Source organism: Cajanus cajan, chromosome 7, assembly GCF_000230855.2.
Source record: "Cajanus cajan strain Asha chromosome 7, NIPB_CcT2T_4, whole genome shotgun sequence".
In the NCBI taxonomy this organism is placed as follows: Eukaryota; Viridiplantae; Streptophyta; class Magnoliopsida; order Fabales; family Fabaceae; genus Cajanus; species Cajanus cajan.
In genome coordinates, this window is record NC_138523.1 from 58,032,155 (window position 1) to 58,049,560 (window position 17,406).

At 28.6% G+C, this 17,406-nt stretch overlaps 3 protein-coding genes across 3 annotated transcripts; all 3 read left to right on the forward strand.

The window, feature by feature from the left end:
- Positions 1–8,387: 8,387 nt before the first annotated feature.
- LOC109813114 (LEAF RUST 10 DISEASE-RESISTANCE LOCUS RECEPTOR-LIKE PROTEIN KINASE-like 1.1) lies at positions 8,388–11,016 on the forward strand. Its single transcript, XM_020377240.3, has 4 exons — positions 8,388–9,026; positions 9,383–9,415; positions 9,650–9,865; positions 9,966–11,016. The coding sequence occupies exon 4, from the start codon at positions 10,040–10,042 to the stop codon at positions 10,937–10,939; it is 900 nt and encodes a 299-aa protein (XP_020232829.2). The 5' UTR covers positions 8,388–9,026; positions 9,383–9,415; positions 9,650–9,865; positions 9,966–10,039; the 3' UTR covers positions 10,940–11,016.
- Positions 11,017–13,087: 2,071 nt separating this feature from the next.
- Positions 13,088–14,698, forward strand: LOC109813124 (LEAF RUST 10 DISEASE-RESISTANCE LOCUS RECEPTOR-LIKE PROTEIN KINASE-like 1.1). Its single transcript, XM_020377253.2, has 2 exons — positions 13,088–13,793; positions 14,406–14,698. Exons 1-2 carry the CDS (start codon positions 13,088–13,090, stop codon positions 14,696–14,698), a joined length of 999 nt encoding a protein of 332 aa, XP_020232842.2.
- On the forward strand, positions 14,345–16,248 carry LOC145949657 (LEAF RUST 10 DISEASE-RESISTANCE LOCUS RECEPTOR-LIKE PROTEIN KINASE-like 1.1). The gene is made up of 2 exons (XM_083060280.1): positions 14,345–14,621; positions 14,703–16,248. The coding sequence occupies exon 2, from the start codon at positions 14,777–14,779 to the stop codon at positions 15,674–15,676; it is 900 nt and encodes a 299-aa protein (XP_082916406.1). The 5' UTR covers positions 14,345–14,621; positions 14,703–14,776; the 3' UTR covers positions 15,677–16,248.
- The last annotated feature ends 1,158 nt before the right edge of the window (positions 16,249–17,406 follow it).

Consider the following 17,406-nt stretch of genomic DNA (forward strand, 5'->3'; position numbering starts at 1 on the left):
ACCGTTTAGTAGTAATGTTAACAAGGATGTTGAGCCTAAAATAAGTAAAAGAAATAGAAAAGTTAAAGATGTTGGTCCTAAATTTTATTCTTTCTTACTTGAAAATTGATGAGATTATTCTATGATATTTGTTTGAGGAAATATTTTATAAGAGTTATTTTTATAAGATTTTTCACACATAACCCTATAGTGATGAGATATTGTTTGTTTTGGGACTTAAGTCTTCACGATTCTGTTTTTGATCATTATCCAAAAGGTCTCTTTAACATTAGAATATGTGTGTGTTTTATAAATTATTATATTTTCTCTTATTTTATTGATGTGAGACTTGTTTGTATTCTAACAAAAATAATCTTAAAACTTATAGCAAAGCTATACAATCTATTAATGCACCTTTTTTGAAAAGAAGTCATTAATGATGAAATAGATTCTCTTAAAGTCTTGTGATATTTTTGGTTTGGTGCATTAGAAGGTGGTTTTACAAGAATAAGATGTTTCTGAACACCCACGGTCACCTTGCAGCCAATAGATAGAGTTATTCAGAGATAAAGAAGGCCACGATCTCCTTCAAAAACAAATTGGGTGAAGGAGGGTATGGTAGTGTTTACAAGGGGAGGCTACATGATGGAAGTCTTGTGGCTGTAAAAGTTTTAAGCGACTCCAAAGGTAACGGTGAGGAATTTATCAATGAAGTTGCTAGCATCAATGTCACTTCTCATGTTAACATCGTTAGTTTACTCGGATTTTGTCTACAAGGTTCCAAAAGAGCTTTGATTTACAAGTACATACCCAATGGGTCACTTGAGAAGTTCATATATGAAGAAAAGAATCTATTAAGTATTAGTATTAGAGTTATTTTATGATATTTATAAATCTTCATAATTTTATTTTTAATTATTAAATAAAAGTTCTTTTAATTATTAAAATATATGTGTAATTTATAAGTTGCGGAGATATTTTATGTGTGAGCCAACGCGTTTTGACATAGGAGAATGAAGCCAACGTGTTTTTGACGCATTGACACAGCCACACTTGGCAGCACCTTCAATTATATTATATCCATTCTAAAAACTTTGTCCCCTCTCGTTAATCTTCTACACTCTATCTAACCTCATATGATAAATTTTCCAAAGTTGTGTGCATTATGGAGTGTGGACCTTTTGGCTATGAAAACATCAAAATCATCATTCCATTCCAGTCCACCCTGATCTTCATTTTTTCCACAAACTTTTCGCATTGATTAGTTTCATTTTGAGTCACCTTGTACAATAAGTTTAACAAGCATTTCATTATATTTGTAAAAACAAACAAAAAAGCACAAAACGTAGACTCCCAACGGTGACTTTGAAATCGTCAAGAGACTTAAGTTTTTAAAATGGTTTGCACGTTAAATCAGTACCTTTGATTAATTTTTTACTTTTTAGCTTTATCATGATTAATCTTAAAATCATTACAAAATTTTAACTTTTCCAAATCTATAATTACTCTAAATTGAATCTTGGAAAGTTTTTAAAATTACTTCACATTTACATTTCACAAGCCACCTTACTATTTACTATTTTGCATATCTTTATGAATATATGTCATTTTTAAACATAATCTGTATAAATATTTCAAAATAATTTCAACAAAAATTTAAATAAAATAAAATCCTAATTAACAGTTTGGGCTGTGAAACCCTAACATAGTTAAATGACTAGCTAGAAAATATCTCGAGTGAAAATAAAAGGAAAACAAATTAAAATAGGAAACTATATTAAAAATATAAGAGAAAGACATAATTAATTCGACCAAAATATAAATAGTTTAACTTTAACAATATATAAAATTATTGAAAATATGCATAATTATTTTGAAGTAACTTAAGTTCAAAATTTAAACCAAAGATAAGAATAATATAAATTAATTTTTTTAGTGTGTAGAGAATATAAATATAGGTCTATTTAGATATATTTTTTTCATAAACATTTTTAGAAGAAGAAAATAAGAATAAAAAAGTTTATAAATTAAAATTAGTTTATAAACAAGTTAAAAGGAATAGTTCTGAAAAGTTAATGGAATAGAATTTTCACGAATTAACTTATATATAAATTAATTTTATCTTTTAAATAAATTTATTCAATTTTTCATTTTTTTTTCTACGAATATTATGGAGAAATTTATCTTAGTAAACTTATAGTCTCCTTCTAGTGAAGTAAATTTTTAATTATAATATAATTTATATATTTAAAAATATTTATTTATTATAATTAGACACAACTAAAACTGATGTTCCTTTCTAAGAATATATTATGCGTAAGTAACATAAAAGAAATATTGTCATATATAATTACCATATCACAAATAATAGTATCATACTCTAATATATTTTTTATTAAAATTAATTAAAAATTATAAAATTGTGTGAATCTCATTTTTTATTTAATGAATTCTATTAAATCTATAATTTTATATTTTTTTTAATAAATTTTAATTAAGAATTAAAGTCCATTCTAATTATTTTATTATTCATTAATTAAAAGTATAATTAATATTTTTCATGTTTATTTTAAGGGGATTAATATTTTTAATGTTATAAAAATCATTATACAAATTTTCAATATATCTCTTTCTTTCGTTAGTTTATTTATTTGTTTTTTTTTATGAGAATTGCTAATGAGAGTTGTTAGGATACATTTCTTTACTCTCACTACCGTTTGACTGACTCATTTATCTTCTTTATGTTATAGAAAAAATATTTTTCACATCTGGAAGGCAAGAAATGTAATAGAAGGAGACGCAAAATAATAATATTATTTTATAATTTGATATTAAATAACATCTATAACATTTATAACATATAATAAAGAAAATTATCTTATTAATTTTATTTTTAAGTTTTAAATAATAAAAAATAATATTAAAAATTTATAAGATCATTAAATTTGAAAATCAAATATAATATCAATTAATTTATCAAACATTAATAATTTTAAAATACTTTTATTAAATAAAATATAGAAACAAAAAATGTTTAGATTCTACTGGTATATAATATAAATTATTATTAAATATTATATCTAATTTATATTTAATATATCTATATATATTGTTATTTTGAATAATATAATAGTGACATAATGGATCCGTTTGAATAAATAACTTAATTAAAATTTTATTTAATACACTTTTATGTATTAAAAACTTATTTTATAAGTGTTTAACATTTTATAAGTTGTTGTATTTGAATATACACGAGAAACACTTAGATTATTTTAAAGTGATTATATATATTATTATTTAAGCACTTATAAGATATTATCTTATTTTAAAATTTTAAATTTATAAATTAAATCTTGATTGAAAATAAAATAAAATTTTAAAAATAATTAAATAATTTTTTAAAAAGATATTATATAACATAATAATATTAAGAAAGTAAAAATTACTAGTCACCATTCACCTAATTTTAATTTATAAAAAATAAAATTAATAATAAAATATAATAAATTAATTATATATAATTATGATTTAAATTTATGAATCATAAATTAAAAAAAAAAAAGAGAAGATGTTATGTGATGATTAAAAGAACTTGAGTATTTGAATTTTGATTTCTATAATGAAAATTATGCGATGAGTAAAAACAATAAGTTATAAAATAGTAACGGAAACTTTTGATAGAAAAAAAATGTTACAAACCTTTAACACCGAGATTTTTAATAAATGAGATGAGCTATTTTTGAAAGAAAAAAAAATTAAGAGATATTTCTTAGAATAATGGAATGAAGATTTTTGGGGAAAGGGATGGAAAAGTTTTTAGGGGAAAGAGAAAAAAAAATAAAGAGGAACAAATTTTAGACAATTGTCTTATTTGATTTTATTGACAGGAGACAATTGTCCTACAATAAAAAAAAAAATTGGAGGAAGAAATGAAAATCTCCTGAAGGAATAATGAAAAAAAAAATACATAACTAATTTTTAATGAATGAATGAAAAAAAAATCATGTATTAGTCAATAAATTTAAATATAAGCAGAAAATTATTAAAATAAATTTAAAATATTTTATGAATTATTCATAAAATATTTTACAATTTTTTTTAAATATTCTCATAAATACTTATAGAATAAAATAAATAGAAAGAAATTGTGGGTTAATTCTTCCAAAGCAAGTCAATGTATTTGAGTGTTGAGATGAACTTATCTTATTATGTTATTTCTTAATTCAACTCTTTGTTAAAAAAAAATACTAGAGCAACAAAATATAAAAATAAAATAAAATTATATGTCGTGCATTATAATATGTTTATCATGCATTATGACATGATAGGATAGGATAATCGATAATATCTTAACCACTAAAGGGGTAAAGGACCCTAAAATCATACTTTAGAAGAAAAGCTATTCGAAGTCAAGTGGCATATCAAGGACTTGAAAACGATGGTATATATTAAATGTGTGATGGTTTGAAACACAAGGTGCATGCAATGCAATACACTGGAATCTCCTTCTGAAACACAAGGTGCATGCAATGCAATACACTGGAATCTCCTTCTGAATTCTACGTAATTATCAAGACTCCGTCCCCACCTCTCCTCTTAAAGAAAGGGGGTGTTCTCTGCTTTGCTACATTGCATTGAATGCGTGCATTTATTGTTTCTTCCTTAGTTTTAGTTATATTTGCTTGTCGATTCTTGGCATTACTAATGTTGTCCCTTGTCATCTTGAAACTAGCTAGTAATCTTAGTGTTGTCCCAGCTTCTGCTCCTTTGTTTCAGCTCAGAATGGAAACTGTTCAATGCTAACAATACCCTCCAACTATACATTTCAAAATCAAAATGCTACACTGTTCTGCGACTTCAATCTCTCACCATAATGATCAAAGATGAGGAACAAGAACATTATTTGCGAACCAAAAATTGCAAAGCTTTCAGCTACAATTTTACACTTGCTCACCCCTCTCCTTTAGCTTCTTTTTACGTCAAGTATAACATCACTGTCTTCAGATGCAATCGCTCCCACGGGATCACCGGCCTTCCCAAGTATATTTATAAATATTCAAACTGTTCTGACTACGATATCTACTATATATATGGCCTTCCAAACTCTCAACTGCCTCCGGACCACCTCATTAGCACCGTGTTCAAGGATTCAACTTGCATTATCAGATGACTCTCCTCAGGATCCCTTTCAATTTATATCTGCTGTTACCAGTGTTCAAGTACAATTATCTAATGTTTACTATGGTATGTTGTCTCACACAGTTAAACTCCACCTTCAATGAAAATAATAATAAATTAGTAAATATCTTTCATTCATCTCTATTTTACTAACTAGGAAAACTCGACGATACATGAAGTTGGCGTGAAGCGCCTATGTGAACACAATTATAGGCGATTAGAACAGTTCATGAATGAAATCAAGATCCTCACACGCTTGCGCCATGAAAATTTAGTGTCTCTCTATGGCTGCACTTCACGTCACAGCTTGTGTATGAATACATTTCAAATGGATCAACAAATAATGGTGGCTTTTTGTCATGGCCTATCCGATTAAAAGTGGCCATAGAGACTGCTACTGCGTTGGCCTATCTCCATTCTTCTGACATCATTCACCGTGATGTCAAAACAAGGAAGTCCTGGCTATGTTGATCCCGAATATCACCGATGCTACCAACTCACTGATGCTACCAACTCACAAACAAGAGTGATGTCTATACTCTATAGTTTTGGTGTTGTGCATATTGAGCTAGTATCATCTATGCCAGCAATTGATCTGTCTCGACATAAGGATGAAATAATAATAAATATAAATGAAATTAACTTTTTTTTATAAGTTAAAATTAGTTACAACATATTTTAGAGAAATTAATGTGAGAAACTCTTATAAATTAATTTATACGTAAGTTTTTAGAGAAGTTTGTTTTATTTTTATTTTTTACTTTTTTCTTCTATAAGTATGTATAAAGAAATTTATTCAAACAAACTCATAGTTTCTTGTGACTTATTACTAAATTTGATCTTTATTATCATCGTTATAAAAAATAATAATTCTAATTTAATGTAATATAAAAATAGGCTTTAAATAAAAATTAATTCTAGTATTAATATTTCGATCATAGATTCATTGATATTGTTAGGATTATTACATCAAAATATTGTTTACTTTAAAGTTTGTTAAATGATCATGATTTTGTCTTTAAAAAGATGTCTTAATAAGTTAAGGAGAAAAATATTTATAAAGATTGTAAATTTTAACCCATAAGTTATGTGCAACTTTTAAATGTGTCAAGACAAAACTTTAATTGAAGTTAAGTAACAAGAGTAACTTGATTATCCTTATATTCCTAATGTAAGTCCATTAATATCATTAGGATCTGGACATCTTAAATATTGTTTGCTTTTAACTCTCATTATGTGTACAAACACATACATAATCTAATATTAATTACCATATACCAATTAACTAAAGTTATAAATCATATTCTAATTAAATGTTAACTAAATATATCTTAAATTAGGGTATATTTTGTTTCATGTCAAACATGTTTAAAATCTATTCTATTGTGTCCAAGATGATTAGAATCACGTTTGTTGCATGTTTGGATATTAATATAATTAATTTTAAGATGTGAAAATTTACATTCACTTGGAAAAAATTAAGAGTAATTTCTCTATCAAATAAAATTAATTGTGGAATTTTTTTTGTAAAGATTTATAATTACACACTTAAAAATAATTTTAATAATAAGTTTTTAAACAATATTTAATACGAAAATCAAACCTATATCTCTTGTAAATTCACGTGAATTTTAAATCAATATCACATATCCAGAAACACATTTATTCTTATATCTTTATTGAATTAAGTAAAATTCTTTATTAGATGACAATTCTAACACAACATACCTCTCTTACTGTCGTTTGCTAACTTATCTTATTTTCACTACAAGAAATGTTACATATAGTGACATACAAAAAGTGTCACTATAGGTACAATATATGTAGGTATATGTCTATTTGACATATAGTTACATATAATTTTATAGTTAATTTTGAATGAGATTTAACAACATATTTTATGTGTCACTATAGTTTATACCTACACTTTTTAATAATATACCAACATATATTGTAGTTATTGTGTGGGTAAAAATAATTTTTAGTGACATGTATAGTGTCACTATAAGGTGTGTGTCACTATATGAAAATTTTGTTGTAGTGTTTTCTCAAATAATTTTCACATCCTTTTGAGAAGAAAAATAAAAATGAAAGGGAAAGAGACATCAATAGAAAAAATATATAGTAATATTTTTAAAAAAATAAACGTGAAAAGAAGTATAAAAATTAGAGCGTGAAGTTGGCTTGATTATACTATTAATTTTTATAATAAAAAAAAACTTATTTAATTTTAGTATTTAATAATATTGTTTTTATTCTTAGAAGTTGTAATATTATTTTTTTATATAAATGTATCATTCATCTAGTTAACACATTTGCGAAACAAATCATCCATCTAGTTAACAATTAGTTTAAAGTGACAGTAGTCAAGTCAAACTATATGTAACTGATTACCAACGTCGTCACCTCTCTCATAATATTTCCCTTTTCTATTTTCATTATTACACATTTTATTTTTTAATCTCATAAATAAATCTAATTTTAATTATATATACAAACTATTTTTTTTTATTAAAATTAGTTTACTCGGTCAACTAACATATTAAACATCTATACTTAAATAAACAGCCAATGTTTAACAAAATGAAAAATGCTAACCAGTATTAAAACTTATAATACGAAATGATTAATTGCTATTCTATATTTTATAATTCTTGATTTTTTTTCAAAAAAAATAATTAATTGCTATTTATTTTAAAAAATGATATCTGTAATTCGTGCTATTCGCAAGAAAAATTCTTCATACCAAATAGCATACTTTTTCTGTAATTCGTACTATTCGTCAATTAATTAATTTAAAAAATGACACCAGTAGATAGAGATGGTCCAAAACTCCAAATAAAATAATAATGATTATAAAAATCAACATTAAAATAAAAGTCAAAAAAGACTGTATTTGTAAGGATTATCAAAAGTATATCATACAGTATTTCTTAAAAATAAAAAAAGAGAAAGAGAATATTATATAGTTTAAAAAATAAGGTGCAACATACTTTGTGAGGTTTATTTATTCTGTTCTCCGTTCTAAATTCTGAGGAGTCCTCTGGCCACCACCTAGTCCTCACAAAAGAGGGGGTTTTCTACTGTTTGTGCATTTCTTGTTTTTCAAAAACATTTCCTTCCTTAGTTTCATCTTTTCTGGACAATTCTTGACATTCCTGATGGTCCCTGTTCTTATTTTGAAATCAGTAATAATAATTTTGTCCCAGCTTGTTGTTGCAGCTAGGATGGAAAGTGTCCAGCCTCTTGGGATTGTGGAGATCTTGGCCAGATTAAGTTTCCTTTCACAACCACACTGCAACCACACTGTGGCGTACTGCCCATACGTGGTTGTGAACAAAAAGACCCCCAGGCTTCCAAAACCATTCAACTCAACAATCCAACACTAAGATCCTACAACGTTCTACAAGTTGAACCTCGTACCATAATCATCAAAGACGATGCTCAATATCATTATTTGCAAACCAACAATTGCACACTCTTCACAAACAATTTTACTCTTCCTCACGCCTCTCATTTAGCTTCTTTCTACATCAAATATAATATCACTATCTTCAGATGCAATCGTTCCCTCAACGCCACACTTCCCAAATATATTTATAAATATTCAAATTGTTCTGACTACGATATCTACTATGGTCCTCCAAATACTGAAATTCCTTTGGGCTTCAAGTGGCCAAGCTTTTTAGCACCATGTTCAACCATTCAGCTTGCAGTACAAGCAAAACCTACTAGCAACCCCTTTCAATTTCTGTCTGCTAGTATCGCTATTGAAGTTCGATTATCTGATACTTGTGAAAGCTGCCTTAATCGCGGAGAAGGCCAATGTTTACTAGACAGTAAAGGAAATTTCTATTGCGCCAAAGGTATGCAAATTTTCTTTTTATATTTTCGGGTTAAAAATGTGTAGGGGTGGAGAGGATGTCACAATCAAGTTCAGGGTATGCCATAAGACTTAACCAAAGGTTACAACTTACAACAAATTAACTTTCAAATAAAGGATTATTGGAAAATATCTAATTCAAAAAAATTTATTTCGACGAATGTTGTCTCATTAACTGTATCTTAACTTAATTAGCATCTAGCTAGCACATACCACGATGCATAGAATTAGCCCAATCAAAGCGTTCTGCCTTCGGTATTGTAATGTGCCTCACACTTGTCTTTAATTAATCTTTACCGTTTTCTATATATTAATTTGTTCCTATAATTTATACTGCAGAGAATACAAGTTTGGCGTGGAAATTAGGACTAGGTAATGTTCTCTCTTTTCTTATTTGTCAATCTGAGTCTGAGAAGTGAGCACCATACATTCCTTTTCTGATGCTATGCTCTTGTACCCTGATGTATAACTCCCCATGCCATTGCTTGAGGACAGAGTCATACAATCCCATTTAGTCAAACAGTTTCAAATTTCACTTTTACACGCTCTTAAGAATAATCTACTGCCTTCAATTAATAGGATTTTTCCCTCTTTATTGGTTTCCAGGTATAGGACTCCCTGGCATTATTATAATTGGGATACTGATAATATGGTACTGCAAACCAAGATGTGTGTCTTATTTCTACTCAAATCCAAAACAAGAGAGTGCGAGTATCTACTTTGGGGTCCCAGTGTTCACCTATAAGGATCTTGAAAAAGCAACAAAACGTTTTGACCGCTCTAGAGAACTAGGAGAAGGAGGATTTGGTATCGTTTACTATGGTATGTACCACACACAAACTCCCCCTTTTAAGGAAATCAAATAATAATTCAATGGCTCTGAACACGAATAAATCACTTTCATGTCTATTTTAATAACTAGGAAAACTCGACGATGGACGTGAAGTTGCTGTAAAGCGCTTATATGAGCACAACTATAGGCGATTAGAACAATTCATGAATGAAATCAAAATTCTCACACGCTTGCGCCATAAAAATTTAGTGTCTCTCTATGGCTGCACTTCACGTTACAGCCGTGAACTATTGCTCGTGTTTGAATACATTTCAAATGGGACGGTGGCCAGTCACCTCCATCATCATGGATCAACAAATCGTAGCTTTTTGCCATGGCCTATCCGAATCAAAGTGGCCATAGAGACTGCTACTGCGTTGGTCCATCTCCATGCTTCTGACATCATTCACCGTGATGTAAAAACAAACAACATTCTCCTGGACAACAATTTTTGTGTTAAAGTTGCTGATTTTGGACTTTCAAGACTGTTTCCCAATGATGTGACACACGTTTCCACAGCTCCACAAGGAACCCCTGGCTATGTTGATCCTGAATATCATCGATGCTACCAACTTACAAACAAGAGTGATGTGTATAGTTTTGGGGTTGTGCTTATTGAGCTGATATCATCTATGCCAGCAATTGATCTGAACCGGCATAAGGATGAAATAAACTTGGCTGATCTAGCTATAAGGAAGATTCAAAAAAGTGAAATTGCTCAGCTGGTGGATCCTTCCCTTGGTTTTGAGTCAAATAGTGATGTTAAAAGGCAAATAACTTCAGTGGCAGAATTGGCTTTTCAGTGCTTGCAACGGGATAAAGAATTGAGACCCTCTATGGACCAAGTTTTGGAAGTGCTGAGGACAATTCAAAGTTGGAAGGACGAGTTTCGGCATCTAAAGGAATTGCATTTTGACAGTAAAGGTCCATTATCACCAGATCATGATGAGATGAAATTGTTGAGGGATGTGAATTTGATCTCTTCCCCAAAGGCTGTGACAGATAAATGGAATAGCGATTCCACTAGTCCTAATGTTAGTGATCAATCGCTAAACAAAATGTAAATGGTACTTTGTAACTTATCCACACGCATGTGTATAATTTTGATTTTCATCAATACTTATTTCATGTTCTACTTGTACGTAAGAGAATTCAAACATCTTCTAGGATAGAACATAATCAATCGGCAATAGTTATTTTTTCAATTCCAAAATAGAGTTTGAGAATTGTACCGAAAGGGAGCTTACCATTCAGACAGGTACAAGAATGTTTACAATATACTTTTTTCATCACATTTTTTTCTTATGGGATGAAATTTACTTAAATTTTACTAAATATATTAGTTTCATTTCCAAACTATCGGATGGATTTCAATTATTTTTATCAGAACTGGATCAGGTGACCAATAAATCAGTAGTTAAATCACAAGAACCAGTTTAATTCAACATCTTGCTCAGAAATATGTATATATATATTATTTGTGTCACATTTTTACTAAACAAACATGGTGATGTAGCGGTAAATTGTAGTACTTCAGATTTCTTAGACCTTGTGCTTGATTTTTGGGACATGAAGTTTTGCATTTTCATGTCTAAATAATTTCATGAAATCTTGTAAAAGATCTCACATTTTTAGTGTTATGACTCAAGTAGTATATATAAATAAAAGACAATTTTTATCTCCAAATAAATTTAGTAAGGCTTAGTTAAATTTAAATTTATGTCTTTAAGATGATATCAATAATTGTGTGATAAAGACATCATGTTTGTTGGTGATATGAACTCGATATATATATTTCTTAAAATAATACAAATTGATCAACAAGTCGTCTCATGATTCATTATATTTGCTAGGTTTGTCTTTAGTGTATGTGAGTCGAACCTATCATAATGGTGTGAATATTGAAAGCAAAATTAGGCTTTTAGTATGGTTTAGGATTTTTATATATTAATTTGAATTGATTAAATGAATTATTAAATAATTTTAAATTTTTAAATTTTTAAATTTGATATATGTATTAAAAAATTTTAATTCAATAATTGAATCGCTGAAATTTGATATAAAATATGAGTTATTAAATGGAATAATTCTAAACTTATTCTTAAAATAAATAAATAATTTCTCATATATATATATATATATATATATATATATATATATTACCTAGTCCATTTTAACCCTCAGTTTGCACACAACTTTTCTAATTAGTTCGACTTTGTGCCGTCTTTTACAATCGTCAAAATATACATCTAGACCTTCAACTGGTGACTTTGAAAACGTAACCAAGTCTTCTTTAGTGCTTTTATGTTTCCTGTGTCAAAAGCACGGCTTCTAAAATGGTTTCACTTGTTTGATTCTTTTCTAGCTTTATCAAATTTTTATTTTCCACTCATTAGACTTAAATTTTAAATAATCATTTTTTTTAACTTTTTAAAACTATAAGTAAAACTTGTAAATATTTTAAAAAGTTTTCATTTACATTTCATGAGCAACTTATTTTTTATTCAATAAAGTTTGAATTTTCTTTAAGAGAGATTTTCACATTTAATATTCGATCATGTCTCGAACAATATTGCATTTTAAGGAAAATATACGTGAAAAACAAATATTTCATTAAAAACAATTATTTTGTATTTGCTTTATAAATATTATTTTAAACATAAATTATTTTGTATTTACTTTATAAATAGAAATTACAAAATCTAGATTGTATAAGTTAAAAAATATAAATTATTAAAAATACAAACTTAACTCCAAATAATTGAAATTCAAAATTTTAAATCAAAGTTGAGAATAATGTAAGTTATTCTTTTGTTAATTTGTATTGGTGTGTATTAGGGATAGATTTCTTCTCCTGATAGATGATTATAATAAAAATCTTGTAGAGTAACACTTTTCCTAACAAATAAAGAATTTTTAACCCCAAAAATCAATTATTAGTTAATAAACTTGAAAACCTTTGGTAGATCAATATGAGAATAATATGTTATCCTTTGAGTAGATTAAAAGACTAGATTTAACTTCTCAGACATAAGGCTGGAGGAATATACACTCTTAATAATTTTAAAATAAATATTTTACGAGTCTAAGCATCACCCAAGAAGAGCATGACTTAGAATTGACTTGAAATGAAATTAGTCTCTCGTAATCTTCCAATATAAAATGACACAATTCTTGTTTGGTGCATTGAATGCACTTGCTTGACATTCCTAATGGCCCCTGCTCTTATTTTGAAATCACTCATAATATTTTTGTCCCAGCTTCTTGTTTCAGCTGAAGATGAAACGTGTCCAGCCTCTTTGGATTGTGGAGATCTTGGCCAGATTAAGTTTCCTTTCACAACCACACTGCGACCACACTGTGGCCTATTGCCCATACGTGGTTGTGAACAAAAAGATCCCTACGCTCCCAAAACCATTCAACTCAACAATCCAACACCAAGAACCTACAATGTTCTACAGGTTGAACCTCGTACCATAATGATCATAGACGATGATCAATATCATTATTTGCAAACCAACAATTGCAAACTCTTCACCAACAATTTTACTCTTCCTCACGCCTCTCTTTTAGCTTCTTTCTACATCAAATATAATATCACTGTCTTCAGATGCAATCACTCCCTCAAGGCCACCCTTCCCAACCATTTTTATAAATATTCAAATTGTTTTGACTATGATATCTACTATGGCCCTCCAAATACTGAAATTCCTTTGGGCTTCAAGTGGCCAAGCTCATTAGCACCATGTTCAACCATTCAGCTTGCAGTACAAGCAAAATCTACTAACAATCCATTTCAATTTCTATCTGCTAGTATCGCTATTGAAGTGCGATTATCTGAGGCTTGTGAAAGTTGTCTTCATCATGGAGAAGGCCAATGTTTACTTGACGGTAAAGGAACATTTTATTGCGCCAAAGGTATGCAATTATTTTCGAGTTAAAAATGTGGAGGACGAGAAAGGATGTCTCAGGTTTAGTGCATGCTATTAAGCCTCAACCAAATGTTACAACAAATGAACTTTCAATGAAGGATTTCAGGAAACATCTCAAATTCAAAAAAACCATTTCGACACAAACTTCCCCAAGTGACTGATTTGTAGTATTTAGTTAGCACATAGCACGTACATGGAATTTAGAATTAGGCTAATAAAAATCTTCTGCCTAATAGTTTTATATCATAATTTGGTTAATATACACCTGTCTTTATTGCTTTTTTTTAAATTGATTTGTTTCTTTGATATCTACTGCAGAAAATAAAAGTCTGGCGTTGAAATTAGGACTAGGTAATGTTCCTTCTTTTCTTATTTGTCAATTTAGAGCACCATATATTCCATGTCTGATGTCTTATGTACCCTGATGTATTTCCCTCTTTCTTCTCTGCGACTTTTGATGACTTTTTTGTATAATTGTATAATAGGACATAGTCATGCAATTCCAGTTAGTCAAACAGTTTAAAACTTCAATTTTACACGCTCTTCGGTATACATAATCTTCAATTAATTGGAATTCTCCCTCTTTATTGGTTTCTAGGTATTGGACTCCCTGCCACAATTATAATTGGGCTACTGATCATATGGCACCGCAAACCAAGATGTGTGTCTGCTCTCTACTCAGATTCATATCTAGAAAGCGAGAGTATCTACTTTGGGGTCCCTGTGTTCACCTATAAGGATCTTGAAAAAGCAACAAAACGTTTTGATCGTTCCAGAGAACTTGGAGAAGGAGGATTTGGGATTGTTTACTATGGTATATCTCACACAAACTTCACCTTCAATGAAAATAACAATAAAATAGTAAATATTTTTTCATCTCTGTTTTACTAACTAGGAAAACTTATCGATGGACGTGAAGTTGCTGTGAAGCGCCTATATGAGCACAACTACAGGCGATTAGAACAATTCATGAATGAAATCAAGATCCTCACACACTTACGCCACAAAAATTTAGTGTCTCTTTATGGCTGCACTTCACGTCACAGCCGTGAACTATTGCTCGTGTTTGAATACATTTCAAATGGGACGGTGGCCAGTCACCTCCATCATCATGGATCAACAAATCGTAGCTTTTTACCATGGCCTATCCGAATCAAAGTTGCCATAGAGACTGCTACTGCATTGGCCTATCTCCATGCTTCTGACATCATTCACCGTGATGTCAAAACAAACAACATTCTCCTTGACAACACTTTTTGTGTTAAAGTTGCTGATTTTGGACTATCAAGATTGTTCCCAAATGATGTGACACATGTTTCCACAGCTCCACAAGGAACCCCGGGCTATGTTGATCCAGAATATCACCGATGCTACCAACTCACAAACAAGAGTGATGTGTATAGTTTTGGGGTTGTGCTTATTGAGCTCATATCATCCATGCCAGCAATTGATCTGAACCGGCATAAGGATGAAATAAACTTGGCAGATCTAGCCATAAGGAAGATTCAAAAAAGTGCAATGGCTCAGTTGGTGGATACATCCCTTGGTTTTGAGTCAAATAGTGATGTTAAAAGGCAAATAACATCAGTGGCAGAATTGGCTTTTCAGTGCTTGCAACGAGATAAAGAATTGAGACCCTCCATGGATGAAGTTTTGGAGTTGTTGAAGGCAATTGAAAGTCACAAGGATGAAAGTGCACATGTGGAGGAAGTAAAAGTTGAGGGTGAAGGTCCATCTTTAGCTGATGGTGATGAAGTGAAATTGTTGAGAAATATGAAGATGAGGCCTTCACCAAAAGCCGTGACAGATAAATGGGACAGTCAATCCACTAGTTCTAATGTCAATGCCCAATCGTCAAGCCAAATCTAGTATGCCACTAGTAATTTATTAAACACAACATAGAAACATGGACTTCGATATGTATGAGTGAAGTATGGAAGGAACAATTTTTATTTTTTTATTTATATATATATATAAAATATATTAATAATTTTGTTATTTTTTAAAATTCTGGAAGTAGATCTAAAATTGTAATAAGAAACTTATTTTTTTCATATTAATATAAGATACTAATGTATCAATTAGATATGAATTTATTTGTTAATATAAAATAATTGAATGCGTTTATTTTTAAATTTTATTATAAATTTAAATTTCACACTGTTATTTTCTTGAAGTGAGAAGTTTTTGTAAGAGAATTTAATTACTAAACAAAAGAGAATTTCTACATACTTTATAATTTTGGGAGAATTTTGGAACTATCATTCGACCTTAGTCTTATCATCATTTTGTATTTGTATATTTAATTTGATCCCTAATTTAAATATGTGTACATGCAATTAAAATTCCTTATCATTATCTCCTCTTATTCTTTATGTTATCACTCGATTTTAAATTTAGTGTTCGTTATTATGATTACCTGCATTGCTCGTGTTCTTGTGGAAGAAATCTTCATATTGGATAAGAGTCAAAAGTTGCTTGTGATTCGAAATTATCGGTGAAATAAAAAAATAAAAAAAAAGATGTAGTCTTGATGTCAAAAAAAATCTCAAGTTATAATAATAATAATAATAATAATAATAATAATATAATAATAATAATAATAATTATTATTATTATTATTACTTTGCTTTGTTTTCCAACTAGTACCTTAAGATTTGTTGAGGTTTGATCGATAAGAATTTATTAATAAAAAAATAAAATTTATTAGGAAAGTAGATATGACAATATTATCTTATATTTATTTAATTAATTAGTCAACGTAGAAACTGTTTCAAAACCATTCAATTTTTAATTTGAATTTCAAACTGTTATTTTCTTGAGGCGAGAAATTTTTCCCCGAGAATTTCACTATTAAACAAAATCAGATGAAAGGGAGAGGAAAAAATAATTAAAAGAATACTAAGAATATATACTATTTAAAACTATTTTTACGAAGTATTTTTTAATTTAACACCATGTAGAAATTAAAAGTTAAGGACCAAATATTATTTTAGATTAAATTAATTTTACCTTTTTTGTTATTGTTGTTATTTTTTTTACTCAATTGAATCTTTGGTCAAATTAGTCTAATTAAAATAATATTTTACCAATTAAATTTTTTTTACAATAAAAAAAAAATAGAACAAGATTAATTAATATTATATATTATCATAAAATACTTAATAGTTTTAAGTGCATGAAATTTTACACAATCACTATATTTATATTTATTTACCCTATTAATTAGATCAATCTTTTCATAATTAATAATTTCATTCATAAGAAACATTAAATTTAATTTCCTTAACATTTTTGTATCTTGATCACGATGAAAAGGAAAACTTAGTCTATATATATATAAAAGTAGCCAATCCTTATCAAAATGAAAAATGTTTAACTGTATGAAAACTTATAATACAAAGAGGGACGAACACTTATATCGGTTTTGTTTCAATTTTTGTCTCTTTTTCTCTCTCTGAATCACACTTTTCCTTATCATAATGGTTGATTTCTTATTAGTATCAATTATAGAAGTAACATCCTAGGTATTGTTCCTCCAATGATCGTAGTCTCAAGTACTTCTTGGTGAGTTTTAATATGATCAGATTTATAAGTAA